We start from the raw sequence: 17,690 nt of genomic DNA on the forward strand, positions 1-17,690 counted from the left end.
AGTATGCACAGACTGTGGAGGCCTGAACAGGAAATGCTTGGCTGAAAGGTGGTGGGCTCTAAGCTTTCATCACAGTTTTCTTTGGCAAGAAGGTGACATGTTTGCCTTTTCAGACTCAACCTTTTCAGTTCCAAGTCTGAAAGTCTAAGACTCCAGCTTTCTTCTCATTTGATTTGTCGTAGCTGCTCCGCAGATTCTCTCCTTGGCTCCACCTTGTTAGAGTGGAATGAGTTTGACACAGCTTGTCTGGGATTTATGATGCTCAAACTCAGTGGGTTTTTGTTTCATTGGTTGGGTTTTATTTGTTTTGTTTTGGCTTTCATTCTAAATTCGGCAGAATGTTCTGTGTTCTGTGATTCCTGTAAACCCACTTCGGTCAAACTAAATTCCAAATCATAGCGACCCTACAGGAAAGTAGAACGGGCCCATGGCACTTCCAAGCCTGTAATCTTTACAGAAGGAGGCCTGGTGTGGCACTGTGGGTTCAAGTGCTGAACTGCAAAGTCGGTTTGATCCGCTAGGTCGGTGGTTCAAGCTCACCAGCTGCTCCTTGGAAACCCTATACAGGGCCCCTATGGGCAGAATCGACTCAACAGCACTTAACAACCAACAATAACAATCTTTACAGAAGCAGACTGCCATATCACTCTCCCTTGGAACAGCTGGTGGCTTAGAACAGCTGACTTTTTTGTTAGCAGCCAAGCGCTTAACCACTGCGCTACCAGGGCTCTTAGTGATTCCTATAGGAGGAAGCAAAGTTCTGAAAAGGACCTCTGTTATTTCTTACCTGGGAATACACCAGGAACTGGGGAGGAGGCAGTGCCTAGAGCTCTGGGCTGTGAGCACTCAGGGTCTGAGACAGGGTCTGAGGTAGTCCATGTAGTGAGGATGAGGAGGGTTCATTGTCCTGGCTCTACCCCTGCCAAACACCAGACAATGTCCAGATGATGATGACTTCATGGTGAGAACCATCTTAGTGCCCCAGGTGCTTGGCACCACTGGACCAACGGCTCACACCCCCACTGGAGGGATTCTGGCCCCTCCTGACCTTCTTTCTTCCTTCTCTCCTCCCTCTCTCTCCCTCCCTTTTTTTCAACCTCTCCCTTCCTCCTTCCTTCCTTTTTTTTGTTTCTTCAATAGTAGGTATGGTTTGACCCCTATGAGGTGATTTTTAACTTTCTAGGAGATAGCAGCTGCTTCAGAAACTTGTACCAATATCTTCCTCCATGTAGCTTTCTGACTCAAAGGTCTTCTCAGTAGGTGAGACCCACACCAATGACTTAAACCAGGGTCCCAAGGGAAGAGTACTCTCAATGCAGTGAGGGCAGTCAAGTTTCGGAGCTCTCACTCTAACGGTTTTATTGACTTGCCCCATAGCCCTTTGCTCATTTTCACTTCTCATTTCAACTCTGTAAAACAGGGTGACTCCAGAGCTAGATGTTCTCGGTAGTTTATGTGGTGGTCCTTAAGGATTCAAGAAGAAAATGAGGATCCCATGGAATCTTGTTCTGAAGTGTGAATCCAAGAATCATTCAGAGCAGGAGGGATGGCCTGATTTAAATGCAGATTCCCAGGACATTTCCTGCCAGATTCTAATTGGGTTGGTCTGGGCTTGGGGCTGCAGAATGTGCATTTTAGTCAGCTCCTTGGAGAATTCTGGGAAAGATGGTCCAGGACCACACTTTGAGAGATGATATAAAAGGACCGTGAAGAGAGCTGGATATGCTCCAATCTGATGGTGATTTGGGACTTTCCATAGCTGAAAAATCCCTCGATGTTGCTACAGACTATGGACTTCAGAAGTATAATCCACCAGAGTTTTTTCTATTAATGAATCATTGAGTAGGGAGTGGAGGGTGGGGGAGAGAATGAATTCTGCCTTCTAGCAATACGTTCTATTGCTTCAGCTTTGCTCTCTGGGAGACTCCAGCCTCTACCCACCCTCCTGTCTCCAGATTAGCTTACATTCATCAGTTATTAAATCAGCAGTTAGAGGGAAATAGTCATATAGTCCCCCACCCTTTTATGAAATGAGAAGACAAACGAGTGTTGTAAAAAGAGCATGGGTTTGGGAGCTCCACAGATTCTTGGTTCTGTTTCTTCATAGCTGTGTAATCCTCAACAAGTCACTTCTCCTAACCTTGGAATCTTCATCTGGGAAATGAGAATAATCATTAATGACATCATCAGTGATGTCATTCAATGAAACAATCTATAGAAAGTGCCTGGCATCGTGCTTAGCACAATTTTGTTGCTGCTGTTAGCTAGTGTTGACTTGGAGACGTCGTGCACAACAGACTAGAAACAGCCTGGTCTGTACCAACCCCATGACCAGTTCTGCAGATCCCACCAGTATGATCCATATGGTTTTCAATGGCTGAGTTTTGGAAGTAGATTCCCAGGTCTTTCTTCCAAGTCCATCTTAGTCTAGAAGCTCCACTGAAACCTATTTAGCATCACACAAGTCTCCACTGACAGGTGGGTGGTTCCCACATGAGATGCACTGGCTGGGAGTTGGACCTGGGTCTCCTTCATCAGTGAGAATTTCACCACTGACCCACCAATCCCTCAGGCTGAGCAGAATAATGGCTTGAAAAATATTCGTTCCTCCCACCTAATTTTCTTTCCTTTCTCGGAGTTTATTTTGAATCTCATCAGCCCTGTTTATGTTTCTTACTATATATCAAATACCCTTGTACTCTAGTGCTATTGCATAGACTGCGCCCTTTGAGTGTCTAGATATCACTTTGGTCCTACAAGAGTTTTGCACAGAGTGAAAAAGAGCTCTTATAGTTATCTGGAAATCATCTCCACCGACACCTTTACTTAATTTCATCGGTCTTTTTCACTCTGGGTTTTGTATGCAGAGCCGTTTTATCCATTAGACATTATAGGCAGAATGCCCAGGGCCTAGAAGTATGTTTTGAGAGCTGTATTAAGAAACTTTTGGCTCAAAAATATGAAGCAGAAACACTGTGAAATAGAAATTAATAAACACTGAAATAAATGTCTATGAAGCAACATCATCTCAAGCTCATTGATTGTCCCATGTGGGGATCATGACGACTTCATTATACTTGAAAACAATTTGCAGATTAGATTTTTCTCACTGTGCAAAGACTTCTGAGTATGTACCACGACTGCCAAGAAGGTTACTCACAGTCAAATCATTTGAAAAGTTAAATTTAAAAAAAAAAAAATCAAATTTTTTAAAAACAAAAATTCTACTTACTATGCGAGTATTACTTGGAGTGGAGTCTCCAAACACCCCAAAACTTAAGACCTTTCAAGATCCATAATAGCTGCATTTCTTGTCTTCAAGGGTAGTAAACTCTGCTGCCGGAGTTCATCCATTTCAGACTTGATCTGAAATGCTGTTTGTGTTCCTCTGACTGTTCTCTGTGCATGTCACTTAAATGCTAACTCGCTCTAACTGATTTCTTCTGTTGACCAACTTGGGGCTTAATTACAAGCTCCACTAAGGAGGGACCCTGGTTCGCACATAGCAAAAGGTCAGCTCCCAGGTAACAACCAAATGAAAAGATGAACCAGGAAGAAGCAAGAAATGAAGCATTTCAGTTGAATTGATCTATGAGTAGACTCCAAAGTGATTCTCATCTTATTGGCGATCCTCATCACACACTGTTCAAACCCTGTTCTGATAGGTGCCAGGTGATACAAGGTCGTTTTCTTCCAGGAAATCCAGGGCCTTAGAGGATGACCACACCCTTTTCTGTAGTCATAACTATATATACACAACAAATGCACAGCAGGAAAATGATAGATGTCAAATTGGGTTTGTCCAACGTAGACAATAAGATAAACTATTCCCTGAGTACTTAGAGGAGAATCAGACTGGTTCTACTGAGAAGCAGAGCTTCCTTTGTATATAGTAACCACTTTACCTAGAATGCTTTCCCACTCGAGTCTACCTGGTAAACTCCTATTCATTCTCTAAAATCCACCTCAATGGTCGTCCCTTCTGTAAAGCATCCTTTCCATACCCAGCACAGTGTCTCCCTCCTTTCTGGTTCCATATCATGTTGTGCATTTCACTTATATTGAACAAGCTTATGGGCTCATTTAAAATAGAATGACCTGCATTATCAAGTATATAATGGGTTAGATTAGATAAATACTGACTTAAGGGTGGCACTCAGAAAATTCAAGGGAGTCTATATCAAGACCCCATTACATCATCTTTCAACACCATTTCCATCTTCACAAATGGGACACTGCCAAATGTTGGCAGGAAATGATTCAGAGCTTTTAGTCAGGACTTCCATACCCATTCCTGAAAGGTTATACAAGAACCAGAAATAGATTCACTACAATGTTTGTACCTTCTTAGACCCTGAGTCATCATGAATTACACACACACAATGCATGCACGCCTACAGGCACCCACACAGACACCGCAGTCCTGACTGGGATTTAAGCCATTGAGAAATCTGGTTGCCTAGAGCAACACTCAGTTCCCAACCATTGCTCTATGTTACCAAGTGTGATTTGTCTACTAAGAAGTAAAAATAGATGGACAGGAAATGAAAGCTCCCAAATAACTCTGACTTCACCTCACTTTCTTTTGTTTCCTTCACACATACACACAAGCACACATACACAGCCCTACCCAAAATATTGCCTGGTTTCCTCCAGTTTCTTCACTTACAAACTCAATAAAGCATGGCTATGTTGGAACCCACTCAACGGCACTTACAACAACAACATGTACTAGAATGGTGCAATTCTCTATAGAGAGCATCCTAATTTAAGTGAATGTTTCTCCTCAGTACATAACTTTTGAGGCTATGTGAAGTGAACGTTCATCGAAAATCTCTCCCCTCAAGAGTCAAGATAAATTGTAAATCTTCTACAAAACTGGAGGTCCTTGAACACTTGAAGGGCAAGGCTTTATGAGCTCACTTTGAAAATGAGAAGTATCTTCCCCTGTCCAGTCAACCAGGCCAGTGGAATGAGCAAGTTGTAACACCTTAAAAATGAACAAAGATCCTCTTTGTTCATTCAGTGCCAAAGCCCTCAAACTCAGTTGCAGTTTGTAATGAAGCTCATAGATAACGCATATTTCTAAGAGTGCATTAGTAACTGCTTATAAACCCACACTAAAGCAAACAAAGGTAATCTTCCTTCTTTTAAAAATTATTTCATGCTAAGTGCCTTTATTATCAGAGTGAATAAGTAAGATGCGTGTGCAGTATGATGCCTCACTTAGTGGATAATGTTCTATTTCTAATGGCTAAAATAACATATATTTACTTTTATTTTATTTAACGATACAACCTAATGTTAGTTGAACATATAAATTTTTAAATTGTTCCTTTTTATGTAAATTGAGGGAAGGTTGACAGAGCAGATCATCAGATTGACCTTCAACAAGTCACGTGCTTCATTTCATTTCAATGGCTGCAATCCTTTCAATGGAGAATCACTTAGCCCACTTCCTCCCTGTGTTTCTTGTTTCTATTCCTCCTCCTCTCCCCATCCTTCTGAATTTTGTTCCTAGGTAAATGCTGCCCTTTTGATCTTGAATGGTTGTGCATTCTTGAATGGATGGCCATTCTATGGTGTGCATACCTCACTAGTGTTGGTGGTGGTGGTTATGTGCCATGGAGTTGGTTATGTGCCTGTATAAGGTTTCCAAGGTTGTAAATCTTTAAGGGAGCAGAAAGCCTCATCTTTCTCCCATGGAGCAGCTTTTAGATTTGAACTGTTGACCTTTCAATTAGCAACCTAGCTCGTAATCCACTATGCTATCAGGCATCCCAATATACCTATCTATTGCTTGGCTGACAGTTGAGTCGGGGGGCGTGGGTAAGTTCAGTTCCAGACCTGAAGAATGATCAAGGACCATCGTCTTGGAGTTCCACCAGTCTCTATTGGATCAGTAAACCTGGTCTTGTTTATGATTTTGAGTTTTGTTCCACATTTCTCCCCACTCTACCCAGGACCTTCTCATGTGATCCCTTTCAGAGCCATTGGTATTAGTAGCCGGGCACCATCTAGTTCTTCTGGTCTCAGGGTTATGGCAACTGAATGTTAACATGGTCCATTAGTTCACTGGACTAATTGTTTCCAAGCATCTTCAGTTTTCATCACTTTTCTTTCCTCTGGACAGGGAGAGATCCCATAGTTGCACCTTAGATGGCTGTTCCTAAGCTATTGAGGCCCCAGTCACTACTCAGCAAAGTAGGATGTAGAACGTTGCCTTTGTGGACTATGTTATTCCAGTTGACCACAGTGTCCCCTGAGACTATGGTCCTAAGTCCCAGGCCCAGAAAATCATTCTCTCAAGGTGGTTGGTAATGTCTAAGAAGTTTTCACAATTTTGCCCCCTGTATGTTCTACCATGGACTCCTAGTGTGGCACTGTGAATCAGCACTGAACTGCGAACCACAAGTTTGGCAGTTCAAACCCACCAGGTGCTCCTCAGAAACCTTACATAGGGTTGCTATGAGCCGGAACCAACTTAACGGCACTTAACAACAATGTGCTGTACCACATTCATGGATATGTTAGCAGCAAAGGTAAATACCCAAGTACAAATACCTTCTGTCAAATCTTTATATATTTATGGGTATTTTCCCACTCTCTCTCCCAAACCCATTCAGCCTGTGTATCCATGTATCTACCCATCGTTGGTGTTAAGTGCCGTCGAGTCAGTTCCAACTCATAGTGACCCTGTATAGGGTTTCCAAGGAGAAGCTGGTAGGTTTGAACTGCCGACCTCACTGTTACTTCAAAATTATGTATGTAACTGTAACTATCTATCTCTGTTCCCTTTAACTCTGTACTCCTACCTGTGTCTTCCCTGCCTTCATCATTCTTCTGCCAAACTCCCTCTTGTGTATTGCTCTCCCTGTCACCCAAGTTAACACATGTTTACCTTCTAGTCAGCTAATGACTCCCCCTTCTCTCCCACCCCTGAAATATCAAAAACTTGCTTTTTTTAGTGTGAAATTTTTCTTGCCTTTTTACAATGATAGCCTCATATAATATGTGTCCTTTTGTGATTGACGAATTTTGTTCAGCGTAATGTCCTCCAGGTTCATCCATATTACAAGGTTTCGCAGATTTGTGATTCTTCAGCTTCCTGAAGCATTCCATTGTGTATATGTTCCAAAGTTTTTTTATCCATTCTTCCATTGATGGGCATCTTTTTGCTATACTTGAGGACATCTTTTAAAAACAGACTTGTTTAAGTGCACTGTGCCAAATTGTTGTTGCTACGTACCATCAGGTCGCTTCCGACTCATAGTGTATAGAGTATAGGACTTCCGAGGAGCAACTGATGAGTTTGAACCGCCGACTGTATGGTTCAGACCAACTTTGTGATCCAGTGCTTATCCTACAGCACCACAATAGCAGACCTAGAAAGACTCAAAAATCAACAGAAGTCGATTCTAAATAGTTTTGCCATAAACATGTGTCAAGATACATTTCTAGAGAGGTGTTGCTCTTGTTTAAGAAGTTCAGATGTGTTTTTTTTCCTAAAAAGTAGACTCCAGCAACATTTGAGTGTACCAAGGAGTAGGCTTTTTAAAGGGATCCCACTGAGGAGCAACAGATAAAGCAAAGAGCCCTTTAACAATGCAATAATAATCACATATAATTTATTTGAAAGATGTTTTAAAATAATATTTGGTTTTCTTAAAGCAGGGCATGCTTAAACCAATTATCTATCAGAATCGTTTTCTTTTTACATTTACCACTAAGTCTTTAGCATGCGTCCACTTCATTCTTCAAGGTAATTTTAGAACTATACTGGGGGTAACCATTACATACGTTATTATATAAATCATTTAAACCTCTCAACAGCCCCAGGAGGGGTGCCTTATAGACTTCATGTTAGAGGTGAGGACTCTGAGGTCTAAAGGACACACCTCTGGAAGGATTAATGTTTGAGCCCACATCTTCCTGACTCCAAAGCTAATGATTTTTACCTCCTAACTAATAGCTGATGTTGCCAAACCCTACATAAAATAAAAGGGCATATTTAGACACTTCATTAGCAATTTCAGCTCACCAGAATCCTGGGCACAAAGAAGGAAGACTGTAGAAGAACTGATGCTTTTGAGTTATGGTATTGGAGGAGAATACTGAAAGTACCATGGACTGCCAAAAGAGCAAACATATCTGTGTTGGATGAAGTACAGCCAGAATGCTCCTGAGAAGCCAGGATGGTCAGACTGCGTCTCTTATACTTTGGACATATTGTCAAAAAGGACCAGACACTGGAGAAGGATATCATGATTGGGAAGGTGGAGGACTGGAGAAAAAGAGGAAGACCCTCCCAAAGAGATGGATTGACACAGTGGCAGCATCAATGGGCTCAAACGTAGAATCGACTATGAGGTTGGCCCAGGACCGGACAGTGTTTCATTCTGTTGTGCATAGGGTCACTATGAGTCGGTACCGACTCGATGGTACCTAGCAACAATGACAACAACAAGCGTCCAGTTGGCCAGGGAGACATTAAGTTGCTTCCGAAGGCTGCCTCCTCACATCCAGCACAGCCTTGTGCTAGGGGACTCTAAGGTGAGGAAGATGGCAGTTCCTGTCATCAAGCTGTAGTTGTCAAGTTCCAGAGCAGGCTGGTCCAAATGGTGTGAAAACGTCACTGAAGACATTGTTACCATGCTTTTCCTGCTATCTTTTCAGATGACTTCAAACTGCTCCAAATGGGTGAATTCATGCTGACCAGATGTCCTTAAATCTCCCCAAATGGATTTACAATGAATGTTGTTTGTTCACTGCCATAGACTTAGCCTCTACTCATGCGCAAAAGAACAAAATGCTCCCCCGTCCTGGAACCATCCCCATGGTCAGTTGCAGACCAGACCATTGTGATCCATAGAGTTGTTATTGGCTGGTTTCCAAAAGTAGATCACCAGGTCTTTCTTCCTAGTCTATCGTCATCTGGAAGTTCAACATCACAGCAACATTCACTCTTCCACTGACAAGTGGTTAGATGCGTATGAGGGATACTGGCTGGGAATCGATGCTGGGTCTCCCACATGGAAGGTGAAAATTCTGCCACGAAATCGCCAATGCCCATTCTTGTCAGTGAGCACCCACGGCTGTTGACTCTATTCAGACAGACTGGAACACCTCCATAGGATTTTCGAGATTATAAATCTTTACGGAAGCAGACTGCCTCATTTTCTCCCATGGAGTGGCTGTAGGATCCAAACCATTGGTTAGTAGTCCAGTGCTTAACTCACTGTGCTGCCAGAGCTCCATCTTCGAGTGCATAGGGACACCAAAATAAATAAATAAAAACTCATTAACCAGCTTCCCAGCTGTGTTCCTTATATTAGGAAATAACTTCCATTGAGAATATTTATTTGTAAAGCTAGAAAAGTAGTAAATATCTAATCAGTGTTGCTAGTATAAGCAACAGGATTCTGGGTGAAATAAGCTGGGAATACTGGGGCTCTGTAGGATAAGTACTAAACTGTAAACAACAATTTTGGTGGTTTGAGCCCACAAGCCACTCTCTAAGGGAGAAAGATGAGGCTTTCTGCACCTGCAAAGATTTACAGTCTCAGAAACCCTACCTAGGGCCAACTTGATGACACTTAACAGCAACAAGAAGCTGGGCTGTGGGACCGAGTTAACTACGGTGCTCGTTCACTCCTCTGTCATTAACTTTATGAATAACCTCTCTGAACTGCAGGTCCCTCAACTGTGAAATGAGAAATGGGATTGGATTAGCGCTAATGGCTTTTGCTAAAATTTTATGATCCACATATCCTTATCTGATTCTTCCCCAGAGTCACTTGAAAAGTTTAATGAAGTGACCTCACCTCGTGATTTGGGAAAAAAGAGACATTCAGGGATTCATTTTAAATTTAAAGTAGCCTGCGTGTCTTTGCAAATTCTTCTTACTCTTTCTTTTGGATCTGGGAGCCCTCCTTTCCCAAGGGAAACCTTTAGAAGATCGAGCTCTGTCAGAAGAAAGCAAAGAGCAGGCTGGAACCACAGGACGCAGGGCCTGGAGTGTGCCAAGTAGGAAGAGTTAGAATCCGACAGGTATGGGTCTGTGACCCCCTGAAAGAGCGTCATTAAATGGAACTCTCACTCCTGCTTTGTTGACCAAGAGCTAAGACCGTGCTTTGTCCTGACTCTTGCCATCTTCTGAGCATTTTCCTCTATTTAACCCTTTCAGTTTTGGCAAAGTCCTGTGTGAGTCTGGTGACTCTAGACATGGCCATCCCCTTACTGCCGCAGTGGCTTAGCCCCCTTCCAGAGCTGGCACTACATTCTACTCCATCATCAATACTGGTGCCATAAGAGTTTCATTTTTAGGAGGAAAACATAACAATAGGTGTTTGAGTCCAGAATTTCCCATCTCTTACTTTCTTTCTGGAAGTACCTGGGTGGTACAGTTAACATGCTTATTTGCTAACTAAAAGGTTGGCAAGTTGAATCTAATCAGATGCACCTCAGAAGAAAGACCTGATATCTACTTCCAAAATAAAACAGTCATTGAAACCCCTGTGGAGCACAGATCTACTCTCACACAGGGGGCGGGGTCATGAATTGGAATCACCTTGAGGTCAGCTGGACAGGTATTTCATTTCCATATGCACATTCCCTTTGAGGTCATCTGTGAGCCTCTCTCAAATCCATTTCAAAATCAAGTCTAAGTGCTCAGTTGAATTGATTTCACCACAGAAACAGCTCAAATGCTTACGCTTTTTCTAGTTTTTGTTCAAAAAACATTTCAGTCCGTGAGATATTAAAAAAATAAAATAAAATAACCAGCTCGGCTGTATCTACTGCAACAGGCTTTATTCAGCTTTGTCCACAAGAAGACCTCTGGTACTTAAGGGACCCAGATGTCATTCCCCATCCTGTTCTTTCACGTCAAATGCCTGTAACGACTCTTTGACGCTTGCTCTCTCCATAACTAAATATTGCTTTAGCGCTCACCATACAAAGCACTTCCTGCAAGCAGCGAGGAAGGCTTAACAATCGGGCACTGTTTCCACCTCTGTTCTGCACAAATGCCATGTCAAATAAAAGTGGCCCAGGGCCGCATTGCACTGAGGCGTTTTTAGCTGTGACTTTTTTTTCCAAATTTGGGGAAAGACGCCTGGCAGTAGCTTGTTGAGTTCCAGCATCAAACCCAGCATTAAAATGGCTTTGAAAGAAAAGGGATGCCCTCCCAAACGTGGAGAGGAAACCATTGTCACAGAACACTAGAGAAGCACTGTTGTGGGTAAGTTCCTACTCATAGCTACCCTGTGTAGGATTTCCAGAGGAGCAGCTGGTGAGTTTGAACTGCTGGCCTTGATGTCCAATTCATTATCCTACAGCACCACACCAGGACTCCAAAGAAACATTATTGTTGTTGCTGTTGTTAAGTGTTATCGAGTCAGTTCTGGCCCATAGTGACCCTGTATAGGGTTTCCGCCGAGCAGCTGGTGGGTTTGAACTGCTGACCTTGTGGTCCAGCGCATTATCCTGCAGCACCATGCCAGGAATGGTTTAGTCATGGACATGGTTCACAAGGGTGTCTTTTTAAGACCTGACTCCGTTTTCATTATATTGTTGCTATGCAAGTAAATAAATGAGCTCATCACTACACCCAGGCTGGGCAGAGAGAATTTATAGAGAATTAATAAAGCCAGGGCAGACAACATGTGGCTTTTCCTTCTGGTTCTAGAAAAGCAACTAGTAATCTTGGATTTGAAACAAACAAACCCCTGTAACTTTGCACTTTCTACAAATTGGTTCTCAGTTCAAATGAGCAGTGGTAATGGTGATTGATGGTCCTTCTCCTAGGGCTCTCTTTAAAGCGAAAGCGTCGGGTTTATGGGCTTTAAGAAAAACCTAATAGATGTTATGGTGGCTCTGTGAGTGCTTGATAAGGGCATTGAAATGAAATGAGTTCTTCCCAAAAGGCAGTTACGAGAATCTAGATGCTCTTATAGATGCATGAATTCCTGAGAGAGAGTGTATAAATCTATCAGTGGGGTTGGGGAGATTAGGGTTAAGCAGGCAGCAATTTAATTTTACCTCGCAAGAAAAAATGCAAGTAGATGACTGCTAATCAGTTAAATGTATTTTTGAATTCAGAAGACCTTAGGCACTTTTAATAGTGAGGCTGTAAATAAGAACTTTATTTTAATAGTCGGAGTACAGTGGCATGATCAAGATATTGCCTAAGTCTCGCCATTCCTAATACTGCTTTTAACTGTAAAGACTTGGATGCAGAGACTGAAATCATGGGACACAGAAGTCAGGACAATTACAAAAGAGTGAGGGCAATTATAAATAATAATAATAATTATTATATTATTATTGCTTATAATATGAAAACTGTTATTATTCTGTTAAAAGTTGTTAAAGTTTTGAAGAAATATATTTTTGTAACTTTGTAATTGTTGGCACATGCAAATATATAATTACTTGTATAGTCTGTATACAAATATGTAGTTATATAAATTTCTTGTATATGAGGGGGTGCTTCAAAAAGCTTGCAGTAAAATTCCATTTTCTTTTCATTTCACTTTCCACAAACTTTTTGCTGCCACCTTCCCTTGTATATGTGTATGTTATATATATTACCTATGTAACAGATGTAAGTAATATATATGAATGTTGTTGTTAAGTGCCGTCAAGTCAATCCCGACCCATAGTGACAGTTACAAATATATAGCTATCTATGGGTCAGCTCCGACTCGAAGGCACTTAACAACAACAACAACAACAATTCATATATATGAATGTGAATTCATATCTATCATATGAATATGAATGTATATGAATATGAGTGGTGACTGGGGTCTTAAAAACCTTTGAGTGGCTTTCTCCTCTCCCCAGAGGGAACAAGAGTGGTGAAAATTGAAGATGCTTAGAAACAATTAGTCCAATGGATTAACAAAGCAAGTGAACATCAGCCTCCACAACCTTGAGACCAAAACTAGATGGTACCTTTACAACTACGTTGAAAAGGATCCCATTATGAGGTCCTGGACAGAGTGGGAAGAAATATGAAACAAAATTCAAAATTATAAAGAAGACCACACTCACTGGTCAGAAAAAGACTGGAGGAACCCAAGAGTATGACCCTTAGCCACTCTTCAAGTCTGGAAGTAAACTCACCTTTGTGGATTAATGTTCAGCCAAGCAATAGCTAGGTATAACAGGAGGACACTAGAGAGGTATAATGAGAGGACACCATAGAGTGGTCAACCACTGAAGGTCAAAAAGACAGCATTTACCTAGGGATGAAACTGGGAAAGAAGGAAGAATGGAAACAAGAACCACAATGAAGAAGTAGGATACGTGATATTGCATTGAGATGAAGCAAAATGCATGAACGCTGACCATTTGCTCTGTAAACCTTTACTCAGTCCACAATAAGAAGTTTTTTTTTAAAAAAGGTGGCTCAGTCTCACATCACCCTTTGCCGAGCACTAGTCTCTCCCTGATAGGAAGGGAGTAACTAGCAAAATAGTGTTCAAGTGCCTTAACTTTCTTTGTCAAAAGAAAAGAAAGAAAGAAAATCATATGGAGACCATTTCTAGTCTGACATACATTGAGTCTCCATGAGTTGGACTCAACTCCACAGCAACTAATTTTAGAGTTGTTGGCAGCCTACAGAGGAGGGATGGTGCGCAGTGGAGGAAAGAGAAGTTGTGTTAAGCAGGTGAGCAGTCTGGCTGGTGTCAGAAAGAAGCAGAGGGACACTGGTGAAACCTAATGGTATTAAGTGGCTGGAGCGGGATTTCCAAGGGGCGCAGCGGATTTGCCTTCATGAATGGGAGCAGTCTATTCCATTTCCATTTTCCTTGGTAGTCCTAACTCTGTGGCTTCCGTAAACACTCCAGGAAAAAAGATCTCTCACTGAGTAGGCTTGCTGACACCATATGAGCAGAAAGTGTCAAAAATATTTTGCTTTTAGACAGATGAGTCTGTGTCCCCACTTCCTGATGAGGTCCCCATGGCAAATGCAGCCTGTGATCTTCCACTGAAAAGGCTTCCACTGAGGAGAAATGCAATAAAGTGTCGTGAACTGGGAACTTTGCTATCATTCGCTTTAAAATTATTTAGAGATAAATAACTTTATCTCTGAAACTTTTCCTCTGGGGTTTTCCACAGACGTGTCTTGAGCTGGTGTGGTGTTCATTGTGATAATAGCAGTGCTGGTATGGTTAGAGTACAATGCTGTTGTTGTTGTTATGTGCCGTGGAGTCGGTTCTGACTTATAGCGACCCTGTACAGGATTTCCGAGGTTGTCCGTCTTTACGGGTGCAGAAAGCCTCATCTTTCTCCCGCGGAACAGCTGGTAGTTTCGAACTGCTGAACTTGAGGTTTGCAGCCCAGTCGGTACCAACTCATAGTGACCATATGCACAGCAGGACAAAACTCTGCCCGGTCCTTCGCCAACCTCACATTTTCTGCTACCACTGTGACAATCCATCTTGTTGGGGGTCTTCCTCTTTTTCTCTGACCCTCCACTCTACCAAACATGCTATCCTTCTCCAGGGACTGGTCCCTCCTGACAATATGGCCGAAGTATGGGAGACAAAGTTTGGACATCTTGGCCTCCAAGGAGCACTCTGGCTGCACTTCTTCCAACACATGTCTGTTTGTTCTTTTGTCAACCCATGGTACTTTCAATATTTTCCTCCAACACCATAACTCAAATGCATCAATTTGTGTACAATAATACCCTAAGTAAATCCACCAATGGTCATCTAAGGCCAAAGTCTCTTGTCATTTATGGCTTTGATTTGAAATTCCAGTGGCCGCTTAGACCTAACTGAAAACACTCAGAACTGGTGTAGATTAACTAATTTCCTGTCCACTTAAATCTAAGAATGATCAAATTTTGTTTCCTTCCATGTTTTAACCATGAAACATTTTAAAAGTAGACAGCCTTGCAATCTCTGATCACTAAAAACAAATATCACTTCCTTATCATATTAGAAAGAAAGCAAGGCATGACTGTTTGTCTGTCATCTGTTGCTTTATTGCCTGTATTCCTAGTTATCTTCTACTGTGTTTTAGACACAATATTTTTTCAAATTACTTTCAGAAGTGATTCGAAACCTGAGAAGATGTTCTCTTCCTCAAGAATGGATTTTGTTCCCTTCTACTTGTGTCATGTTGTTGTTGTTATATGCCATGGAGTCGCTTCTGACTCATGATGACCCTGTACAGGGTTTCCAGGGCTGTAAATCTTTATGGGAGCAGAAAGCCTCATCTTTCTCCCACGGAACAGCTGGTAGTTTCGAACTGCTGACCTTAAGGTTCACAGCCCGATTCATAACCACTATGCTACCAGCTGGCACAAATCTAGTTTTGGGCTTTTAAGATGTTTGGGGAAACTCTAATGACCCAAAGCCTGGCTTCAGTCTTTGCGAGGTATGTTTACTTCCGTTTCAGTCTTTGCTTTTGGATATGCTCCTTAGGGTCCCAACTAAAAGTGGGAGACTGCTTACCTATATCTCGCCTTTGGTGAGCCCTAGATTCCAAAGCTCCCCTTTATCCCCCAAAAAAGCTTCCTAAAATGTCTTATAGACATTTATATCAGATTACCAGATACCCTTGATGCAAAAGCAGCACTGAACTTTGGGTTTGTGTCTGTGGACTCCTTCTCCTCTTCCAAATTTTGACCTGTTAATTCCCCATGGACTTCCAGAAGAACCAACAAATCTGTGTTGGAAGAACTACGACCAGAATGCCCCTTAGAAGCCAGGATGGCAAGACTTCGTCTCTCATACTTTGGACAGGTGATCAGACGGGACCAGTCCCTGGAGTAAGTAGGACATCATACTTGGAAAAGTGGAGGATCAGCAAAAAATAGGAAGACCCCCCCACCATCTCCGCTAATGAGATGGACTGGCATGGTGGCAGAAGCATTGGGCTCAATTGTAACAATTGTGAGGATGGCACAGAACCAGGCAGTATTTCATTCTGTTCACTATGAGTCAGAACCAACTCGACAGCACATAATAACAATTCCACACTTTGTTTTAGCTCTATTAAGATCTTTCCTATCTTTTTCTCCAGATTTAAATAATAATAATAATAATTGTCTTGAGCAGTATGGTTGATCTAAATTATGTAGTCCATAATTTCTGGAAGGTAAAGTCCAAAGCAGAATCTGTATAGCTTAAGTGACGATTATAATAATCAGAGCTAATGTTTAAGGGTGTACTCGATGACAGGCACCTTGCTAAGTACTTTATGTATTTAATCTTATTTAATACTCACGATTGCCTATAAAGAAAAAAATTATTTTCCTCTTAACTATTGAGGAAACAAGCTTAAAATAGTTCACAGCTAGTAAATTATTCGATCTAGCTTTCACTGTCTCGAGTTGATGCTTTCTAATTCTTACAATTAGAGGTAAAGACACCTGGGGCCATGGTCTGCCATACATGGCTCCTGTCACGCATCCTCAGAACTGGAGCAAGCATGGGTCCTGACCTTTCATGTTAGGTTTTCCTTCTGATGTCAAGATGAAACACAGGGTTTGCTTTGATTTCCTTTTCTCAACCCCATGTAGTTCTAGCATGGAACTGAGACAACCTCAGGTGTTAGTGTAACATGCAGGTTCTAGAATGAGGACAAGGAAAGCACCCCTCCTTAGTCTCCAGCAGTGGTTTCCTCCAACTGGAGGTCCAAGTGATGATTTACCCATGACTCTTGATCTAGTCTTTGAACTTCTCCTAACATTCACTCTGCTCTCCTGGCTTCTTCACTTGCCCAATGCTACTGTCTTAGGGAGCTCTAGAGAAATAGAATTAGAGACAGAGAGAGATGCATTTTTATTTTAAGGAATTGGCTCACACAATTGTAGGGGGCTGGTAAGTCCAAAATCTGTAGGTCAAGCTAGATATGCTTATGTCTCGTGTCCAACTGTCTATAGGTCAGGTGATGGGAAGAGTGAAGGAATTCAGACAAAATGTCTAGCTATAGTCCAGAGGCAGAATACATTCTCAGGTACCAGTTGCCGTCTAGTCCACTCTGGGTCATAGCAACCTAAATGCCCATCAGTGTTGTTGTTGTTGTTGTGAAGTGCCGTTGAGTCGGTTCCAATCCATAGCGACCCTGTATAGTTTTTCCAAGGAGCAGCTGGTGAGCTTGAACCACCAACCTTGCAGTTCAAACTGCTTTGTAGTCTGGCACATTAACCCACAGCGCCACACCAGGACTCCCATCAATAGATGAATGGAAAATCAAAGTGTGGTCCAGACACACAATGGGATACTATTCAGTCAGTAGTAGAAAATGAAGTCTTGAGACGTGCTACAGTATGGATGGAGCCTGAAGACATTATATTGCTTGAAATAAGCCAGTCACCAAAGAACAATTATTATATGACCTTACTGTGGTAGTGTAATGGTTACGAATCAGACTACAAACCTCATGTTCAGCAGTTTGAAATTACCAGCTGTTCCATGGGAGAAAGATGAGGCTTTCTGCTCCCGGAAAGATTTACAGCCTCAGAAACCCTGTACAGGGTCACTATGAGTTGGAACCGACTCCACAGCACATCACAACAACACAACAAACTTATATAAAAAGATAAGAAAAGAGAAATGGATAAAGGACAAATTTTATTAGTGGTTGTTGTTGTTGTTAAGTGCCATCGAGTCTGTTCCAACCCATAGCGACCCTGTATAGGGTTTCCAAGGAGCAGCTGGTGA

General features: G+C 42.0%; 1 protein-coding gene across 2 annotated transcripts in view; it reads left to right on the top strand.

Moving 5' to 3' along the window:
- Nucleotides 1-17,690, top strand: part of NEDD9 (neural precursor cell expressed, developmentally down-regulated 9) — a 37,990-nt gene that overhangs the window by 2,414 nt on the left and 17,886 nt on the right. Inside the window, exon 1 of one of the 2 annotated variants that reach the window (XM_006864090.1) lies at nt 16,500-16,511. The exons of the other annotated variant lie outside the window; for it this stretch is intronic. Within the exon in view, the coding sequence (XP_006864152.1) occupies nt 16,500-16,511 (12 nt within the window). Of the gene's footprint in view, nt 1-16,499; nt 16,512-17,690 lie in introns of those variants that run through there. 2 annotated transcript variants of the gene reach the window in all.

The sequence above is a fragment of the Chrysochloris asiatica genome, unplaced genomic scaffold (assembly GCF_000296735.1).
Source record: "Chrysochloris asiatica unplaced genomic scaffold, ChrAsi1.0 scaffold00060, whole genome shotgun sequence".
Taxonomy (NCBI): Eukaryota; Metazoa; Chordata; class Mammalia; order Afrosoricida; family Chrysochloridae; genus Chrysochloris; species Chrysochloris asiatica.